Below are 16,189 nucleotides of genomic sequence, written 5' to 3'. Positions count from 1 at the left end.
TTTTTGTTTTCCCGGTTCAATAAACAAACATGAGTATTATTTTGACTGAATTTTTTATTAGGTATCTAGGGTGTAAAAATGGGGTGTCTATACGATTGGTTAAGCGATGCAATAACCACGGAAACCAAAAAATTTCCTCCCATGTCGGTAGTAAAAAACGAAGAACAATGCCTCTTTATTCTACCACCGTCACTTAAACTTACATTGCATAAGATTAACGAATGGCTTGAAGGATTAAAAATGCCCCTAAAATTGAAAGCCCACGATAAAATTTTTATGAATGTCAACGAATTGTCAACCAAAAAGAAGTTAATTATGGGTTTAGTATTTGATAAAGGATAGAAACCATTGTAATGTTTCCTCTACATTCTTATTTATACTTAAAAATATACGTTCTACCTCATTCTGAAATATGTTTTGTTGTCTTATACAGTGACATGTTATTTTATAGTGACAAACTCAGTGTCCACCTAACGCGCAGGGACATGCTAACCTTGGTTGTTGATCAGTGGATAGACAGTCTAGTTCTTGATGTTTGGTCGTATATGTTGAACGTTCTTTCCAAAAGAAATTCTAAATCTCCACTCAAAAAGATTTACTTCACAACCGTCACTACTGTAAGTTGTACTAACACTATTGTTTATTGTTAAAATAATGGGTTAATATTGTATAGTATTTATATATTTAGGGTGTTATGTATTAAGGCCCATATACATTAGGTTTTAAGCCTCTTATCTATATATATAATCTTCATCTATTGGAGAGGCTGTAATTATGGAAAACCCTATTATTGAAAATTTTTATTCGTAACATGGTATTAGAGTTATGGAATTAGGGTTAGGGTTTTTTTTTCTGTTTTCCCCTTCCTCTCTAATTACTATTGGGTTTGTTCTTGAGGATTGCTTGCATTTATTTGCCATGTCAGAAGAAGGTAAACCTAGTTCCAAAGATAGTGACGGTGGTGCTAGTCGGGGATATCATTTAAACTCGTTCATCGTTCTCAGCCTCGTGAAATTAGATGGGTCGAACTATCTTGCATGGTCGCAAGCTTGTTTATTTTCGATTCAAGCCAATAGAATGCAGAAATTCATTAATGGGAAGTCTAAGAAAGCCAAGGATGATGATCCGATATTGGATGATTGGGAATTGGACAATATCATGGTGAAAACGTGGCTCTTTTATTTCTATGGAACCACATATTCGGAAGAGCTATCTATTTTTTGCCACTGCTCAAGAAATTTGGAGCTTGATAGCTAAGACGTACTCCCATTCTAAAAATTGTTCGAAAGTTTATAAGATACGAAAGAGACTTCGGAAAACAGTACAAAGTAACAGGACACTAGCAGAGTACTACTCATCTCCCTCTCATTCAGCAATCACTTCAGCAATTATTAGACTTAATAGAGTTATAATTGTAAATCAGGTTATATAGATAGTGTACTATAAATCAATGACATTCATAATATTATCGTCAATTGTTTGGAGGAAAAAAATAAAAAAAAGGTTAATAGAAGGTTGTGGTTCTAGAGAAGTCATAACTACAACTAGCAATATTTCTTGCTTGGATAATCGACACGTTAATCTAACCCTAACTTGATATTACATAACTCAACTTTTTCATTTACTCTTATTTCTTTATATAAAATTTTAAGAAATTTCATTTGATAAAATAAACTTATCTTGCTTGTTTAGGAATGGATTAATGACAAAAAAATCATTTCATATGTAAAATGCATGATTTTATTTTTATATAGATCACTTATTAAATTTGCATGCAAAATGATTTGACATATATATAATTGGTACACAGCTTTTATTAATTTGCATGCAAAAACATGCACACTTTTACTTATTCTTTACATCCTCGTAGTCGGCGGCCTCGGGAGGAGGAGTCTGTTCGCCACCGGACGACATGTGTGGTCCGATCTTCGACACAGCCTTATTCGCCGCATCAAGTTTTTCCCTTATCTCGTCCACGTTTTCTGTGACGATTGAGTTTCTCAAATGGGTAATAGCCGACTCGATCTCAGACGCCACTTCAGACGGGATCTTGTCTATATACTCGTTCAGGCTCTTCTCTATGCTGTAAACTGTGGTGTCGGCAGTGTTCTTAAGATCGATTAAGGCTTTCCTTTCTTTGTCCTTCTGGGCGTGCATCTCTGCTTCCTTCACCATCTTCTCGATTTCATCTTCCGAAAGCCCTCCAGAAGATCTTATGGTGATCTGTTGCTCTTTTCCCGTTGTTTTGTCTTTTGCAGACACTGTCACTATACCGTTGGCGTCGATATCAAACGTTACTTCAATCTGGGCCAAGCCTCTCGGTGCTGGCGGGATTCCGACCAGATCGAATTCGCCCAGTATTTTGTTGTCTGATGCCATCTCACGTTCCCCTTGCAGTACCTTAATTCCCACCTGAGTTTGGTTGTCTGCAGCTGTTGAGAACACCTGAAACATATACATGTATGCATGGTGGATTCTTCATTTTGTCTAGGTTACGATTAACATTGCTTCTTTACCTACCTGACTCTTCTTAGAGGGAATGGTGGTGTTTCGATTAATCAACCTCGTGAATACACCGCCAAGGGTTTCAATACCGAGTGAGAGAGGAGTGACGTCCAATAGAAGCAATTCTTTGACATCGCCTCTAAGAATACCACCCTGAATGGCAGCTCCCATGGCGACTGCCTCGTCAGGATTTACACCTTTGCTTGGAGTCTTACCAAAGATTTCTGATACAACCTCTTGAACTTTTGGAACACGGGTCATGCCTCCCACGAGAAGAACCTCATCAATGTCCTTGGTACTAACCCCTGCGTCTTTCAAGCAGTTTTTGCAAGGAATTCTAGTCCTCTCAATTAAGTCCTTCACCAAACTCTCCAACTTTGATCTGCTCAATGTGATGTTCAAATGCTTTGCACCAGATGAATCAGCAGTGATGAATGGGAGATTGATCTCTGTTTGGGTGGTCGAGGATAGCTCGATCTTAGCTTTCTCAGCAGCTTCCCTCAGCCTCTGTAATGCAAGTCTGTCCTTTGACAGATCAATTCCATCTGTTCTTTTGAATTCACTCACAAGGAACTCAAGAAGAGTGTTGTCAAAATCTTCTCCTCCTAAAAACGTGTCGCCATTTGTTGCTTTCACCTATCAACAACAAATTGATACCAACAACTCTGTCAGTGAGTGATGAGACCATTGACAAATGAGATTAATTTCAAATGACCATTTATTACCTCAAAAACACCATTTGATATCTCCAGAATGGAGACATCAAATGTTCCTCCGCCAAGATCAAAGACTGCTATCAGTCCCTCCTTGTTGTTCATGCCATAAGAAAGAGCAGCAGCAGTGGGTTCGTTGATGATTCTCTCGACATCCAGGCCTGCAATCCTACCTGCATCCTTCGTTGCTTGCCTCTGGGCATCATTGAAATAGGCCGGTACAGTAATTACAGCTTTTGTAACAGTTTTCCCTAGGTACGCCTCTGCAGTTTCCTTCATCTTAGTTAGAACAAATGCCCCAATTTGACTTGGGGAATATTGTTGCCCATTGGCTTCAACCCATGCATCTCCATTAGGGGCACGAACTATCTTGTAAGGCACCATCTTCATTTCCTTCTGCGTTTGAGGATCATCAAACTTTCTGCCTATAAGACGCTTGGTCCCAAAAACTGTGTTAGTTGGATTTGTCACTGCTTGACGTTTGGCAGGGGTACCGACAAGCAGCTCTCCTTTTGGACTAATAGCAATAACAGATGGAGTAGTTCGGGATCCCTCTGAATTTTCAATCACCTTTGGTGTCTGCCAAAAATCCAATTAACTAACCATCATCATCTAAAGTCATTTGATTACAGTGGTGTTGGACATCAAAACAAGAGATTGAGCATTATACCTTTCCCTCCATAACCGAAACACATGAGTTTGTAGTGCCTAGGTCAATTCCAACTACATCATTACCAATCGACTTGGAACTGCACAATGAGAAGAGCATGTTAACAACAAAGAAATTGTATTACATTAACAATTACAACACGCAAACCTAAATGATCTGGCCAAATGAGTTGAGAACCATGAGGACTTGGAATTTCCTGTGAGCTGAGTACACAAGGAAGAAATAATCGGTGAGTTACTTACTAATAGCCTAAACGGTAAAACCTCTTTCTATAAGCAATTTCGTTCTTAAACGAGCATATGATCATCAAACAGTTGATGAAAAAATCAAAATCACGTTATCTATATTCTAATTTCTAAATGTTCATCTTAGCTGAATTGATAAGGTAATATCAAAAGGCAGACAACAATTATCCAAATTCACCGTCATCATCGAACAATTCAAACTAAGTGAATGCGAATTATGCATCAGACGTTAATGAAGAAGCACGGCGGTTACTTACGAGTTTATATGATGAGGAAAGAGAAGCAGAAGATAGATCCCTGCGACGAAAGGATCTGAGTAGCACGGCCGTCGCCATTTGAGAAGTGCAGAATCGCCAAACTTGGGTGGATCAAAGCGGTTGGTTAGGTTTTAGGATCAGAATCAGAATCACAGAAGAAGAAGAAGAACAGAGCCAGAGAGATGCATGCAAACTTGCAAGTGGAAGTTTTCTAGTGAGAGATTGAAAGTCGGTTAGATAGAACCAGAAGGTTCGAGTAGGAAATAGATTAAATTGCGAAAAAATTATAATTATTTAAAATATAGAATAATAGTATACATTTTTTTTTAATATAAATAATTTGTTACTCGATTTAAATATAGATAATAGTAGGTGGACTCTTCATTTTTAAAAAATTGCCCAATCTCAAACATAAATATAGTATTATTCTTTTCTTTTTTTCATGTTTGTGAGATATTCTATTAAGAATAAATGTTTACTTATCTATATATATATATTATATATATATATAATGATACTTAATTTTTAAAGTGTCCGGATTGTTGGGTCGAGAGCTGTGATTAATTTGGATACTTGAGTCGGATTGTGGGTTGACCCGTTTTTAAATTTAAAACGGTTAAAAATAAAATAAAAAATGCTAGACTTGCAACCTATCAAAACAAGTACAACTCTTTAACCAAGTAGGTTACAAAGACTATATATTTTAAATTCAACACCAAATTTGATAAACGCGGGACGTTTTAATATTAATATAAATTTAACCTTTTAACTAACTAATATATATATATAATGATGGTGAGTAAATGGATATTTGGGTCGGATAATCTATATATATAATGATGTTGAGTAAATGGATATTTAAGTTAAATTGTGGATTGACCCACACATAAACTTAAAACGGATAAAAATAAAATTAAAAATATTATTCGTAATTTTTTTCGTATTATTAAATGCTAGAAAGAGATAAGGGCTTCACTTTTACAGTTAATAGATATCTAAATTATAACTATAATTATAATGAAACATTATTTTATCTATTTAATCAATTAATTTTTTTATTTAATAATCAAAATACTAAAATATTTCATACTTAAATACAATTCTCAAAATCTAACACCAACAAAAAAAAATCATATTTTTTTTAATAAGCTGCTATCAATAAATTATATTTTGGATGAAATGCCTAGTATAAAACAGCTGAAAATGCTTTAATACAAGCACAATATAGAAATAAAATGAATCTAAGATGGGATCACATATTTGTATATGAACATAACATAGTGTGACAAATTACAAAAATAATATAAAAGAACTTTTGCAGAATGTATTACAGATTAAGGTCAAATAAAAAATCTAGCCAAATCCCAATTCAAAAACAAAAAAAAAAAAAGGGTCAAATAACAACACACTACATAGAGTAAAGACCTTTTACAGAAAGCCGAAATTGCGGCAAAAACAGGTTTAAATACACATAACACATTACATGGCTTAGTTGGTGTTTTCAAGTCTCCAAATTGCTGTACACAAATAATAAACAATCTCCCATTTATCTGGTTTAAGTAAAAACCAAATCAAGTAATGAACATATATATATATATGGATACAGGGGTCTTTATAATGGCTTTTTGTTTTACCTCATATTCTAAGGTAACCTCCGCTTCTTTCCTTTTCATCGCCACCTTCTAAAGTTCTCTTAAGGAATGACTTCCTGTTGAGAGACCAGCTCTTGTTAAGAGCTCTTTTTCTCCTCCAAGCTGCAACTCGAGTGTAAAGTTTTGGGATGATGATGAAAAACAGAAGCAGAAAGACTAGCATTGCTAAACATAGAAGCATGACATTATGAAACCCATCCTTGATTTTCAAATTATCCCTTTGTCCCGTCCATGGAACTCCTCCCACGTTCATCCCAAACACTGTTTACATATTAAGTCCAACTTTTATTAGGAACTGAATCATTTTAATGAGAAAATTGTGTAAAAGAAGGAAGACATCTTGTTTTACCTCCTGTGATAATGGATAAGGGAAGGAATATGATGGAAAGGAAAGAGAGATAGTATAGTTTCCTATTGATTTGCTCTGCCTGCCAGCTATCAAGACCTGCCTGGATTGCAGTAACGCGATTGGCTATGAATCCGACGTTCTCTTTCAATCTCCTTAGCCGTCCAATTAGTTCTTCTAGAGAGTTTATGTCTTCACTGCCAAACCAATGCTTTGAAGAACACTTTTCCTTCACTCGAGGAAATACTTGCTCCCCATGAGCAATAACCTGCAGTTGAAAATCGGCACATTCATTTATATATAATCAACCAGTCGAAAATCGCAAAAGTTCAAATTGAAATTGGTTTTTCTGAGATCATGATCAAATTAGTTTTTGGATTATGATCATGATCAAATTTGTTGCTTCTTTAGGTATACGATCCAAATTGAGATTTTGTACACGATTATGATTAGATTATTTTTTGGATCATAACCAGATTGAGTTTTAGACAATTGTGACTTTTCACAAAATAACAAATGTAGATTTTTAAGATCACGATGAATGTGAAAAAAAAGTTAATAACAATACAGCCCGTTTTCCCTATCATAGTTAGTACACGATAGAAAAGTATACAAGACCCACAACCTGAAGAAGGCGTTGCAGATCAAGATGCATTTTGGGGAATCTTCGATCATCTAGCATTTGCTTTTTCAGAGTAAATCCACCTGCGATTGATTGAAACTAATGAATGCAAAGCAAGCCGAGTTATGGCATAGGGAAACAGCTGCGTATAAAATGTTCAAGTTGATAGAGAAAACAAAATGGAATCACGATATGAATCTTCGGAAAGAAAAAAGGAGTCATAGCCTATTTGGTATCATGATTTTCCATCTTCACCGTGATACAAATAAATCTACAATTGTTATGTTTTGCAAAAATCACAATGATCTATCTATAAAATAATTTGAATCATATCTAAAAAATATTTTGATGAAAACAATAATACTTTCAAAATTCTATCAAGCTCACCTCTATCAAGCTCCAATTCGACTGAATCAAGATCAATCTCCAGTTTTGTCACGATATCTTGGAGGTGATCCACATGAGTATCAATGATATGAACAATAAGATTGGAGACAGAGTTTGGGACAGGATTATCAGCCTCCTCAGAATGATTCATTGTCAACAGAAACTCCAATACATGTTCCCTTATTACAATCCCACCGCTCTCTCCTCCTCTACCATAACGAGGACTCTCCACACTAGGAATCTCCGAAAGAAGAGACTGACCAACAGGCGAGAATCCTAACCTAGGAACACGCCCCAAAGAGACAGTAATGACCGCATTCTCAGTCACTCTTGCAGCTAATCTGAAAGTAAATTTGCTAGAGGTGGGTCCGGGGGAATTAACACGAAACACAAGTGCACCATCAACATGCCCGCAAAAGGGTCCATTGCTAACAAGTGAAAGAATGTCTTGAAGCTTCAACGGAGGGCAAAGAACATCAATTAGGTGTTGAGCTGATTGCGACAACTTATTGTTTCCTTTGGGCACTTCAACATGATACCAACAGAATTCTCTCCCTTTACCTTCTAGAAGATCCCATTCCTTGTTATAGTAATTGCCTTGTCCATCAAATATATATGCTTTCCTTCTTACAGCATCCGGGAAATGACTCCTGTGAATTCGGTTTTCTTTCAAAGGTATATCCTCACCATATCCATCAATATTGTGTTCTTCTTGCTCCATAACTTTTATTCAGAATAAACCAGTATGAAGGAAATAAGGGCTAGTAAAGTAAAGGTAACTTTTTTACAGTCTGTACTATCTAACAAATTCAAACAAGCCGGTTCATGCAAATGATGAACCAGCTCCTCATAATCTGAATCCCAGAGTCAACAAATTCATCAAAAGCAACGAGATTTCAGATCTATTCTTCCGAGAAACCTGAAAAATTCATCAAAAGCAACGAGATTTCAGACAGAAGCAAAAACCCAAAGACGGAAACCCTAATGAATCTAGAGAATTGAGTCTAACACTGCATATCTTGAACGATAAGCAATGAATATATAAGAATTCTGCAACGATTACCTTATCCCCTGATCGAAGGACCGGCAACGGGATGAAAAAACAACAAAAACCCAAGTAAGAGCTGCTTCCAATGAGCGATCTTACTTCCCCGAAAGTCGTTTACCAATGGCGCATTCAAAGATTAAAGAAATGTCAAAACCTGCCGGAGCCGAAGGTGATCTGCTGTCCCACGTTGTCGTTTTACCTTTTTTTTGTTTTTACTTTTCATTGTTATTTTACTATCTCTCTTCTTTTTTTCTACTTTCTTTATTTACAGTCTTCTTCTTTCTTCCTCTTCATTCTTGGGGGCGTGCCTTCTTCAGGTCTTATTTACCATGGCCCAGAAACCAAGTTCGGATCCGACGGACCCAAGCTCGTCAGCAAATGAGTTTACATTCCAACTCGACCCTTTTCTTGAATTAGGTTTACCGAATGTTCTAGATAAAACGGCATCGTTTATGTTGTGGGACACAGAATTGCTGTCTCAATGTGGGACAGCATATCTAACAGAGGAGGGAGAGAGAGAGGATGAGCAGTTTCCAGGAACTTTCAAGTATAATTTAATTTTAATTGTCTAATTTAATTTTGAACATAAAAATTGGCCAAACCCAAATAAATATGATATTAATTTTTTTAAAGTTACCACGACCTTCTCTTATTTTAATTTATTGTGTTTGAGTGGAATCAAATAAATGTTTTTTTTTAGAAGAGTTTTAAATAACAATATTTTTTTTATAGAAGGATATTATAAATTTTCTTGTATTAGTATAATAAAAAATAGGAAAAACTAATGAAAAATAAACAATCAATCTTGACAATTTACATCGGTGTCTAATAAGTTGATAATGGGTGATATTCAATGAATTACAATTATATTTTATATGAATAAAATAAATTTACTAATGGGCATATTTATAATGGTCAGTTTAGAAGTGGTTTGCAATTTTATGAGTATTGAGTATTCAATTTATACTCAAAACTCTTTTAAATTTAAGTAAGGTATTATGGAGAGAATCATAATATGAATAATATTCTTGGGTCTATAATTTTATTTTATTATTTGTATATCATAATTCATATTATTTTTAAAGTAAAAAAATTATATTAAATTAATCATTATAATTTTGGTCACCATAACAATTGTAACTTTTATTCATTATTATAACTATAAAATGTGATACTAGTTTACGAAGAAATAATTATTTAACTTAATAAATAAAAAGGTAATTTAAAAAAAAAAATTAAAATTGGCCTCAATTACAAAGGGCGTTCAATTATCTCATATTGATTTGGAATTTGAGTTTCGTAAACTTTCAATCCCGACTTCAAACTCGATTGATTAAGTAATTTTCTACCTTGTATTAGGTGATTTAAAAATATCTCCACTTCAAAGTAGTAGTTATCTAGTGACTAAGCAAATAGAAATTAAATTAAACCATTGCATAAAGAAACAAATTAGACGGAATCTCCCAAATAATTAAATCTTCCTTAATCCTTTTTATTTACAAATTATTAACTATTATTATCACATGTTCCCCAGACCATCATTCTCTTATACATCCCTGTTTTATCACACGCTAAAACATGATCATGATGTTACAACAGATTCATCGGACGGGTTATATTTGATCAGGAATCATAGCGCACGTATAATGAGATCGTAGACAATAAAAACATTTCATCGGTTTATATACCAGCCAGAGAGAGAGAGAGAGAGAGAGAGGCCGACTGTGACAGTCGAATTCAGACGTCGGAATTCAGAACTGAACTTGAAGGATGCTAAGAGTTTCGCTGCTCAGGCGAGGTAACGGCATCTCTAATCTTTCTATATCAATGATTCGTATTCCTTCAATCGTATGTGAGATTTTGTAAAGAAGTTGTTTATCTTTTCAACTGCAGTTGGTACTTTACGGTCATTCAATCCTCAGATCTTCTGTTTAAGCAATTCTCATCTCTCAACCGCCGCCGAACCGTCAATGAAGCTCCGCAATCCTCCTGTAAGTCTCTCTCTGCTCCCGATTGCCTTTTCTTTTCGTTCATTTTGTTCACGAGGAGTACAAGTTTGGTAAGTATGATCGAGTAAGCGCGAAGGCAATCATTCTTCAGAATATTAGGAAATAATAACAATATGATTCGGATAACCGATCAGCCATTAAAGTAGCTAATTGAGTTGGAAGTGGAAACGATTTTGCCTTGTTTTCAATTAGATCATTTCATTGAGTTGAGTTGAGTTGAAGTTATAGTGGTCTAAAGATTTAATTTCATCTTCTGGTTTCAGAGAGTTCCAAACCTTATTGGTGGTAGCTTTGTGGATTCCAAATCGAATTCATTGATAGATGTGTTGAATCCAGTAAGAATTAAGATCATTCCCTTGTCGTTGATTTAATTATTTATATTTTGTGAGATTTTTCCTGAATATGTTAATGAGATATAACAGGCAACACAAGAAGTAGTTTCTCAAATTCCATTGACTACAAATGAAGAATTTAAAGCTGCTGTATCAGCAGCCAAGAAAGCTTTTCCATTATGGAGGAACACGCCAGTTACTACTCGCCAACGTATTATGCTCAAGCTACAAGAGCTGATCAGAAGAGACATGGTAACTTCTGTAACAGCCTCTCACTAAACCAAACAGTTGCAAGTTTTCTCAAATTCACTCTAATGTTTGTATCAGGATAAGCTTGCTTTGAATATCACCACTGAGCAGGGGAAAACTTTGAAAGACGCACAGGGGGATGTTTTCCGTGGGCTAGGTTGGTTGCGTTATTTGTCTTCTAGTAAAACAACAGTGGAACTGTCATTACTTGATTTATTTTTGTTTTTTTCTTTCTAAAGAGGTGGTAGAACATGCTTGTGGAATGGGGACATTGCAAATGGGGGAGTTTGTTTCCAATGTATCGAATGGGATTGACACGTACAGCATACGAGAGCCACTTGGAATTTGTGCTGGAATCTGTCCTTTCAATTTCCCAGCAATGATTCCTTTATGGGTAGATTAGTTATTCATTTCCATGAATTAGTTCTCCTTGTGCAATTTATTATTAGTGAAGATATGAAGTTATAGGTGCACCAGTTTTTATCTTTGAATATAATGATCTTTACACATTGTTGCATTTTTCTTAAGTGATGAAGTGCACCACTACTAGATGAAGGACAAGACAGTTTGTTTGTTTCTTTATACTCTCATCTGTGGACTCTTAGATTATTAACAGATTTGATTATGACCAGATTGGATTTAAAGGGGATATATAACTTAAACCCCACCAAAGGGACTTCAATTGTCTAAAGGCTCAGCCAATATCCAGATTGAGTTTAGGTTATACAGCCTTCCTTTGTTATTAAGTTATCCACACTGGGATGGAAGTTAATCCCATTTGCCCTTCTAATCCAGATCTACTATTTTTATCTGAACATCAATTTTGGGAGACTTATTCTTTTATCCAATCAAGCCCTTGATATCTCATACAAACGAGGCCTTGGGATTTCAGGATTTGTCCTTCGTGATGTGCCAGATACTCCATAAATGAGATCTTCAATAGAAACAAACTTGCTTAGCAAAAATAATACCAGCTTTCTATGTTTTAATGTTATTTAGAAACTGGCAAGACTACAGTATGATGTAATTCTCATTGTTCTTTTTAGATTATCTGAAATAGAGTTTTGGTGAGAAAGGGCATAGCCAATGTGCTTTTGAGGCCGGATTTTATCTTAAATTTCTGTGTGATATGTGGATATTTTGTCTTGCAGATGTTTCCTGTTGCAGTTACATGTGGTAACACCTTTATTCTAAAGCCATCAGAGAAAGATCCGGGTAAATTATCTTTCTTTACCTGGTTGTGTATTTAACCTGGATAGAATACACATTAATGGAACTCACTTCATGAACTTCAGTTCTTGCATGGTTAAAATTTACAATGATGGATAAGAAGTGTCCCAAGGATAGTTGTGCGCATGTCCTTATTTCTGACCTAGGTTATCATTCTTTATGTTGAAGCACTTGTGTATGTCCTAGTAATCTTCAATTTCTTGAAGGTACTTCACAACTCAATTTAGGCAAAATGAAGATAACTTATACTGCTGCCCCCACAATGACTTTCTAAACAAGGCAGCATCTTTTCTTTGTTTTGGCACTTTCAGAAATTCTATTGGTTGTAGATTTCCTATGGAATACCCTTGTTTGTCTCAGGGTAGATCTTTGAGATGGTGACTTTCACTCAATTTTGGAAATTAATATTGATAAGTAAAATGTTAATACTCTTTCCAGGGGCTTCCATGTTGCTTGCACAATTAGCAATGGAGGCTGGTTTACCTGATGGTGTTTTGAATATCGTTCATGGAACCCATGTAAGCTCTAATTGAGAAGTTATGGTCCTTTTTTGATGTTCATGGTAAACCTATTGTAGTGTTCAATTTATATTTTGTTACCTTGATTTGGAACAGGACGTTGTTAATGCTATTTGCGATGATGACGATATCAAAGCCATATCATTTGTTGGTTCAAACACAGTAAGTTGTAAATATATGAATGATGCATATACATGATTGAATTCAATTTTGTTAGACACCTCAACTAAACCTTCATATTAATACAATAGTAAACAGTCATTTTGTTAATCTAATTTCAAAGGCTGGAATGCATATATACGGAAGAGCATCAGCTAAAGGAAAACGTGTTCAGGTTAGCATGATTGTTTAAATTAGAAGCTATTAATTATAGTTAGACTTGAAAGAAGTAGTGTCTGACACATAGTGATTATTCCAGTCTAATATGGGAGCGAAGAACCATGGAGTTGTTGTACCTGATGCAAACATGGATGCTACATTAAATGCTTTAATAGCTGCTGGGTTTGGTGCTGCAGGACAAAGATGCATGGCACTTAGTACCGTGGTGTTTGTTGGTGACTCAAAGCCATGGTACTATTCTACCCTAGGGGGAATGCTTTCCCATAAAAAACTAGGAGCTTGTTTGAGGAAGGGTTTTTCAAAAACATCTATTTAAAAAAACATTTTTTTTTGTGTGTATTGTCCAATATCCCCTTTGAATTGTAGTTTATTTTTTATTTTTGAAAAAAATGCCAACTTTTTATTGTAATCGAGAGTGGAAAGCAAGAAACGTTCCTAAATAGTTTACAGAAAATAGAGAGGTTGAAGAAAGAAAAATACAATAAAGTTAGATTCCGATAAGCTCAAGATAGACCCATGGAATTGTAGAAGGGTATTATAGTTAATGATTTGATTCATGAAACAAATTATGTGCTGTTAACATGTTGAAGATTGAAGTTTCCTTTAGCTAAAAGAAACATATATTTGAGAGTATTGACAGAATACAAGAATACAGTGCTCAAGTATTCTCAGAAGATTTCATTTTTTAATGCTAAGCAAATGTGTTGTAATTTATTAGGGAAGATAAATTAGTGGAGCGTGCCAAGGCACTTAAGGTTAATGCTGGAACTGTTCCTGATGCTGATCTTGGTCCAGTGATCAGCAAAGAGGTAAATAGCTCCTATTTCTGAATTAGTTAAATTAATGCTTCAAACCTTGAATATAAGAGCATTTCTTCAACACTCTTTTGTTTCTTTATTACAGGCAAAGGAACGGGTGTGCAGGTTGATACAAAGTGGTGTTGAAAGTGGTGCTAAATTACTGCTCGATGGAAGAGATATCTTGGTTCGTTTTCATATCTTGGTCCATTTAATTTCTTAATCTAGAAAAGAATCATAATAGGCCTATTTAAAAACTTTTATTTTCTCACAATCATAATCCCATTGGAGAATCAACAAAGTGAAACTAAAATTGATTCTTTTTCGTTTTGAATAAGATTGTTTATTGGATAATTAATTTTATTTCATTTTATTTGGTATAGAAATCATGATGGTTGTGAGTTTTTGAAAAATATACCAAATGTAGATTTTTCTGGATGATGGTCCAGGTGAAGAAGTGTCGAATAGACTCATTATGTATTATACTTGGACTTGGCAGATATTTTATTAATAAGAGATTTTGTTGGCGAGAAACAGGTTCCGGGATATGAAAAAGGAAACTTTATTGGGCCGACAATCTTGTCTGGTGTCACTTCCGATATGGAGTGTTACAAGGTACTGCTTGGAAACAAATTGGCTAGTGTTTGATAACTAATCTTTTATCATTTACTTTAAATGATTAAGGCCTTATTAAATTAAGTTCATTGTATAAATGTTTTTAGATTCAACTTTTAAATAAATCTAGCTTACCAACTTGGTAACTTAGTAATATTGCTAGAAATTAATCAAATTACGTCATTAGATGGGGTAAAATAGTTCAACTACTTTTACGTTCCATCTTAGAATCGCACATAAATTTTAAGTGATTGAAACAAATCCTCCAATGTTATATTTTGTAGGAAGAGATATTTGGCCCAGTTCTTCTATGCATGCAGGTATGTATTCATATTACATTCCTCATGCTTATCTATATATATTATAGATTAATCTATCATTCCATTTGGATGTATTTAATTTAAGTTTTGCATTGATTTTCCAGGCTGACAGCTTAGAAGAGGCAATAGAAATTGTCAACAGAAATAAGTATGTCATTACATCCTTCCGCAAATGTTTTTTGTTTTGTCGAAAATATGTTGGTTGATTCATGTGGTTTCAGGTATGGAAATGGAGCGGCTATATTTACCACCTCGGGTGCAACCGCTAGAAAATTCCAAACAGATATCGAGGCTGGTCAGGTGACCGACTGACTGACTGACTGACCGAGCTCGTCTTGTTTTGTTTTCTGAGAAAACATAGAAAGTAAATATTTAATATGAATTGAATTGAATTGAATTTGGTTGTCTCCAGGTTGGTATAAACGTGCCGATTCCAGTTCCTTTGCCTTTCTTCTCGTTTACTGGCTCGAAGGCATCTTTTGCCGGTGATTTGAACTTTTATGGTACTACTTTCTTTATCTTTTCTTACCAATTTATTTATTTATTTATTTGTGTATAAATGAGTTTTTGTTTTTGTTCAGGAAAAGCTGGAGTTCAGTTTTTTACACAGATTAAGACAGTAACTCAACAATGGAAGGATTTACCAAGTGGACCTGGAGTTTCTCTAGCTATGCCTACTTCTCAAAAGTCTTAATTATTATTATGTATGGAAGGCTAATAATAATAATAATAATAATATTTCCTTTTGAAAAAAGGGTAAATAAATGATATTATGTTCAAAACAATAATAGGTGCCAACCTTTTTTCTAGGACTATTTGGAGGTAGTTTTAATCTTTTTTTTAACAATAGTAATTAATTATCTATTCAGGAAAAAATAATATATTTTTTACTTATTAATATTATAATCTACTCTTAGAATTGAGTAAAAGCAGCCTTAGCAGAAAAAAAAAACCTTATTATTGTAAGTATGATTATACATATTGAGAATAAATATTTCTCCTATGAAAATTTCAATTATATATTATTATCATTATTACAAAATTTTATTTGACCTATTAATTATTTTTTTTTTAATAAATCAATTCTCTTCTAGTTACATGTATAACAGGCCAAGTAGAACCGTGTTACATGTATAACAGGCCAAGTAGAACCGAGTTAGTTATTCGTATACGATACGTTATTTTTATTTTATAGAACAAACGAAAATAAATAACTTTTGAGAGCCTATATAAAATTACTAAAAAGTAAAAATAAATTAACCCTTTCTTGTATTTTTTTCTTACTATATTTATTTACTACCTTCTTTTATCCCCATGCAACATGTTTTTTTTCAG

General features: G+C 34.4%; 3 protein-coding genes across 3 annotated transcripts; 1 reads left to right on the top strand and 2 right to left on the bottom strand.

Moving 5' to 3' along the window:
* Positions 1 to 1,802: 1,802 nt before the first annotated feature.
* On the bottom strand, positions 1,803 to 4,610 carry LOC124925503 (heat shock 70 kDa protein, mitochondrial-like). The gene is made up of 6 exons (XM_047465526.1): positions 4,391 to 4,610; positions 4,036 to 4,091; positions 3,889 to 3,967; positions 3,231 to 3,797; positions 2,521 to 3,141; positions 1,803 to 2,445 (listed from the first exon to the last, which is right to left on the bottom strand). Exons 1-6 carry the CDS (start codon positions 4,466 to 4,468, stop codon positions 1,846 to 1,848), a joined length of 2,001 nt encoding a protein of 666 aa, XP_047321482.1. The 5' UTR covers positions 4,469 to 4,610; the 3' UTR covers positions 1,803 to 1,845.
* Positions 4,611 to 6,018: 1,408 nt separating this feature from the next.
* Positions 6,019 to 8,310, bottom strand: LOC124923730. Its single transcript, XM_047463694.1, has 4 exons — positions 7,398 to 8,310; positions 7,014 to 7,093; positions 6,392 to 6,656; positions 6,019 to 6,303 (listed from the first exon to the last, which is right to left on the bottom strand). The coding sequence occupies exons 1-4, from the start codon at positions 8,116 to 8,118 to the stop codon at positions 6,026 to 6,028; spliced, it is 1,344 nt and encodes a 447-aa protein (XP_047319650.1). The 5' UTR covers positions 8,119 to 8,310; the 3' UTR covers positions 6,019 to 6,025.
* A 1,791-nt stretch (positions 8,311 to 10,101) lies between these two features.
* LOC124923732 (methylmalonate-semialdehyde dehydrogenase [acylating], mitochondrial) lies at positions 10,102 to 15,706 on the top strand. The gene is made up of 19 exons (XM_047463695.1): positions 10,102 to 10,243; positions 10,339 to 10,436; positions 10,718 to 10,789; positions 10,877 to 11,038; positions 11,114 to 11,192; positions 11,275 to 11,429; positions 12,187 to 12,250; positions 12,704 to 12,783; positions 12,880 to 12,945; positions 13,067 to 13,117; positions 13,202 to 13,353; positions 13,841 to 13,931; positions 14,026 to 14,106; positions 14,457 to 14,534; positions 14,819 to 14,854; positions 14,959 to 15,002; positions 15,076 to 15,154; positions 15,267 to 15,357; positions 15,436 to 15,706. Exons 1-19 carry the CDS (start codon positions 10,216 to 10,218, stop codon positions 15,546 to 15,548), a joined length of 1,620 nt encoding a protein of 539 aa, XP_047319651.1. The 5' UTR covers positions 10,102 to 10,215; the 3' UTR covers positions 15,549 to 15,706.
* Positions 15,707 to 16,189: the final 483 nt, after the last annotated feature.

The sequence above is a fragment of the Impatiens glandulifera genome, chromosome 2 (assembly GCF_907164915.1).
Source record: "Impatiens glandulifera chromosome 2, dImpGla2.1, whole genome shotgun sequence".
NCBI lineage: Eukaryota > Viridiplantae > Streptophyta > Magnoliopsida > Ericales > Balsaminaceae > Impatiens > Impatiens glandulifera.
This window is presented reverse-complemented; position numbering and strand designations above follow the sequence as displayed.

What these genes read in the sequence shown, in the direction of transcription:
- LOC124923730 (XM_047463694.1), bottom strand. Translation starts at nt 8,118, where the DNA reads ATGGAGCAAGAAGAACACAATATTGATGGATATGGTGAGGATATACCT. An exon ending in CGAATTGGAGCTTGATAGAG is followed by an intron (nt 7,094 to 7,397) that starts GTGAGCTTGATA and finishes AATCAATCGCAG; the next exon opens with GTGGATTTACTCTGAAAAAG. An exon ending in CTTATCCATTATCACAGGAG is followed by an intron (nt 6,304 to 6,391) that starts GTAAAACAAGAT and finishes ATATGTAAACAG; the next exon opens with TGTTTGGGATGAACGTGGGA.
- LOC124925503 (XM_047465526.1), bottom strand. Translation starts at nt 4,468, where the DNA reads ATGGCGACGGCCGTGCTACTCAGATCCTTTCGTCGCAGGGATCTATCT. An exon ending in TTTCCTCATCATATAAACTC is followed by an intron (nt 4,092 to 4,390) that starts GTAAGTAACCGC and finishes TTGTGTACTCAG; the next exon opens with CTCACAGGAAATTCCAAGTC. An exon ending in TATCAAATGGTGTTTTTGAG is followed by an intron (nt 3,142 to 3,230) that starts GTAATAAATGGT and finishes TGTTGTTGATAG; the next exon opens with GTGAAAGCAACAAATGGCGA.
- LOC124923732 (XM_047463695.1), top strand. Translation starts at nt 10,216, where the DNA reads ATGCTAAGAGTTTCGCTGCTCAGGCGAG. An exon ending in GAAATTGTCAACAGAAATAA is followed by an intron (nt 15,003 to 15,075) that starts GTATGTCATTAC and finishes ATGTGGTTTCAG; the next exon opens with GTATGGAAATGGAGCGGCTA. An exon ending in CGGTGATTTGAACTTTTATG is followed by an intron (nt 15,358 to 15,435) that starts GTACTACTTTCT and finishes GTTTTTGTTCAG; the next exon opens with GAAAAGCTGGAGTTCAGTTT.